This window comes from Neomonachus schauinslandi, chromosome 6 (genome assembly GCF_002201575.2).
Source record: "Neomonachus schauinslandi chromosome 6, ASM220157v2, whole genome shotgun sequence".
Taxonomy (NCBI): Eukaryota; Metazoa; Chordata; class Mammalia; order Carnivora; family Phocidae; genus Neomonachus; species Neomonachus schauinslandi.
In genome coordinates this window covers 100,783,929-100,787,151 of record NC_058408.1, presented here as the reverse complement: position 1 = coordinate 100,787,151, position 3,223 = coordinate 100,783,929, and the positions used below count along the sequence as shown (strand labels likewise).

The 3,223-nt window shown below is 59.4% G+C and overlaps 1 protein-coding gene across 2 annotated transcripts; it reads right to left on the bottom strand.

The window, feature by feature from the left end:
- Positions 1–724: 724 nt before the first annotated feature.
- Positions 725–2,878, bottom strand: DDIT4 (DNA damage inducible transcript 4). Of its 2 annotated transcripts, none has more exons than XM_021699736.2 (3): positions 2,751–2,878; positions 2,366–2,627; positions 725–2,082 (listed from the first exon to the last, which is right to left on the bottom strand). In XM_021699736.2, the coding sequence occupies exons 2-3, from the start codon at positions 2,565–2,567 to the stop codon at positions 1,589–1,591; spliced, it is 696 nt and encodes a 231-aa protein (XP_021555411.1). In that variant the 5' UTR covers positions 2,568–2,627; positions 2,751–2,878; the 3' UTR covers positions 725–1,588. The 2 variants fall into 2 exon arrangements, with proteins under 2 accessions (XP_021555411.1, XP_021555412.1); XM_021699737.2 differs by having other exon boundaries at positions 2,366–2,603.
- Positions 2,879–3,223: the final 345 nt, after the last annotated feature.

The following is a 3,223-nucleotide window of genomic DNA, read 5'->3' as shown; positions in this document are numbered from 1 at the left end:
CCAACCCCAACTTCACTGATAAGGAAATTGGGGCCCAGAGAGCACAATGAGTCCAAGTCACCCAAGGAATTCATGCAGACAGGCCTGTAGTCCCCTCACTACTCCCTCCCTGCTTCCCCTATGTGTGTGTGTGTGTGTGTGTGTTTCATTCTGCACCTGCCAGGGCCACCCCTCCCAGTTGCAGGTCATGCCCCTCAGAGCCCCAGGTTCCTTGTCTAGTAAGAGGCTGGGACTAACTCCGTTTCTTGGTACTCCTGCTCCCTAGCCTTTTACATTCAGAGGTCAATTTTGTAATTTTCATGACCACGAAACAAATGGAACTGAAGTTTTTGATGTTTTTCACAGAAAGAAAAACATCTCTTATAGTCCTTCTAGTTCCTCTTAAGTGCCTTGGGCTCAGGGAGCCCTGTACCTGGGCCTTCTAACCCGGGGCAACCAGGTGAGCTCTCCCTACTGAGACTCTGGCTTAGTGGGAGGTCTCACTCACTCCTCGCCTTCCAGGGCTTTCCAGCGCTTTCCCCTGGTAGCATCAGCCCACACAGAGCCAAGGCAGCCAGGGTTCTTGGCACAGATGGCACACAATCCACATACCTCCATTACCAGGCTGGCAGGCAGCCCCGGAAAAGGACAGAGAAACACACAGGTGGACCCGAGTCTGCTGAGACTTGCCTTTTACCGGCCCCCCTCCCCCTCCTTTTATTTCACAGCCCCGAGGAGACTCAACCATTTTAACAAACATTTTTATTAGAAAAGTAAAAAATATTGCATAGGTCTTAATACTTGAACATCAAGTGTATTCATGAACAGCGAGTTTCTTCATGTAAACAGTTCTAGATGGAAGACCCAGATGGCACTCCTGGGGGGGGGGAGGGGTTCCAGCCCCCACCCCAATCCCACCCCATCCCCTCACAGCTCCATTCCTCAGTACACAGCGGGGGATGGGCAAACGCAGCTCCCAGGTGTAGTTTTTCTTCAGGTGTCAAAGATCCCCAACGTGATCCCCACACCACCCCTTCCTTACATTCATGAGTCTGTAAGATAGCTGCCTAGGACAGGTCAGTAGTGAAGCTCTGATCAAAAAAAAAACAACAACACAAAAGCTACAAAAACAAAGAACACATTTGGCCCCTTTAGACCGTGAGATACACAAACCACCTTGACCTCCCCCCTCCCACCAGGGCCTCTGCCAGGAGCACACACCCCTTCCGAGGCCAGTGCAGCCCAGCTGCTCACCTGGCTCTGTCACACCACTGTCGTCGGAACTGTCAGTAACGATAAAAATAATAAGGTACATGCTACATACACATCCAGCCAGAAGCCCGGTCGGCCCCTAGGCCTTTGTTTCATGCTACAGCACTGAGGGGCATACACCCCCCAGCCGGGAGCCACCTGCACACCTCAGCGAGCTTGCCCGGAAACACAACGTTCCCCACCACCTCAACCTTCCTCCCCTCAGGTGGCTGTTGTCAGTTTTCTAACGACAGGCCTCAGTCCCTCAGCTCCTGCCTGCCAATGATCACCTCAGAAGTTCAGTTGTCTCTGCCATGGGGGCAGGGTCGGCCCCCCACCCCCCTCCCCAGGCCTAAGTTCAACACTCCTCAATGAGCAGCTGCTCCGAGCTGTACAGCTTCTTCTTGATGACTCGGAAGCCCGTGCTCAGCGTCAGGGACTGGCTGAAGCCCGGCACGAAGGGAGAGTTGGCGGAGCTGAACAGCCCCTGGATCTTAGGCCAGAGGCGTGAGTCCAGGCGCAGCACGAGGGTCAGCTGGAAGGTGGGCACCAGGCTGGGGTCGAGGGCCAGCTGGCCGACGCGGTGGCAGCTCCTGCCTTGCTCCACGCAGACGTCCAGCAGCGCCCCCCGCAGGCCGCACGGCTCGCTGTAGGCCAGGCGCAGGAGCTCCTTGCCCACCTGGCTCACCAGCTGGCCCGGCATCAGCAGGCGCGCGGGGCGCCGCGAGCCCAGCCGCGCCTGGGACAGGCTCTCCTGCAGCAGCTGCATCAGGGTGGCACACAAGTGCTCATCCTCAGGGTCGCTGAGCAGCTCGAAGTCGGGCAGGGACACCCCATCCAGGTATGCCGAGTCTGGCCGGGAGAGCACACAGGAGAGGGGTGTAAGAGCAGCTCCGAAAAGGGGAGGTGCTGTTTCTTTAAGAAACCAACACACTCCCTTCCCCCTCCGTGCCTCAGTTTCTGCGCCACACTCGAACCCTATACTCCAATCCCCGTTCCTCCGTCCCGCCGCCCCATCGGCAACCCGGGTTCCGATGGGATAGGAAGCCAAGGCGGCGCTGACTCCTTCCAGAGCTGCGCTTTCTCACCTCCCCGGCCCCGCAAGAGTCGAGTCCAGTCTCCGCCCACCGCTTACCTTCCTCCGGCCCAAAGCCACTGTTGCTGCTGTCCAGGGACTCGCAGTCCGAGCTCTCCAGGCTCGCGCAGCGGCCAAGCCCCTCTTCTCGGGCCGCCGACCCCCAGGCTGAACGGGGCGGCTGATCTGGGGTGGGAGTTCGGGACAAGGACGACGATGAAGAGGAGGACGACGACGAGAAGCGATCCCAAAGGCTAGGCATGATGAGGACAGACGCCAGGACGTTTGCAGATGAGCTCTGGATGCGGGACCGCAGAAAACGCTGTAAGACATGAGGGGCACGGACCCGGCGTCAGTCTGGGGGCTGGACCAGACAGAGCGCTGGGAACCCGCAGGACTGAGGCCTTCCCACGCAGGGATCAGCACACACAGAAGGGACACTTACCAGCTGGCTCCGTCGGCGAGAACTGTTAGGACAAGTGCCTACTGCCGCTTGAATGGGTGCGCGAACTGGTACCAACCTCCGAGCGCTGCCCAGACCTGTCCCTTCTACCCACCCGCACCTCCCCCTTGGCCTGCCGCGGTCCCTAGCACCAGGGCCGAGAGGCCTATAAGGACTAGTGCGGAGAGGCCACGCCCCCCCTCGGCGCCGCGGCCCAATCCAGATCCGGGAGTGTGGCTCCCTTCAGCCAATGTGCTCGGGGCGCACGTTCGCAACGTTCTCTCCTGCCCAGTGACAGTGGTCTGGCCCCGCCCCCGTTGAGCCCCAGAACGCTCCCAGCCGAATCCCGAGCCGCGGCCACGCCCCCTTTCTGGAAGGGATCCGCGGCGGCTGCAGCTGCCAAGGTCCCCGAGGGCGCTCGCGGCAGGGGAGGATCAAGGAAAGACTTGTTTATTATAGGGTCCTGTTGCTGGGGG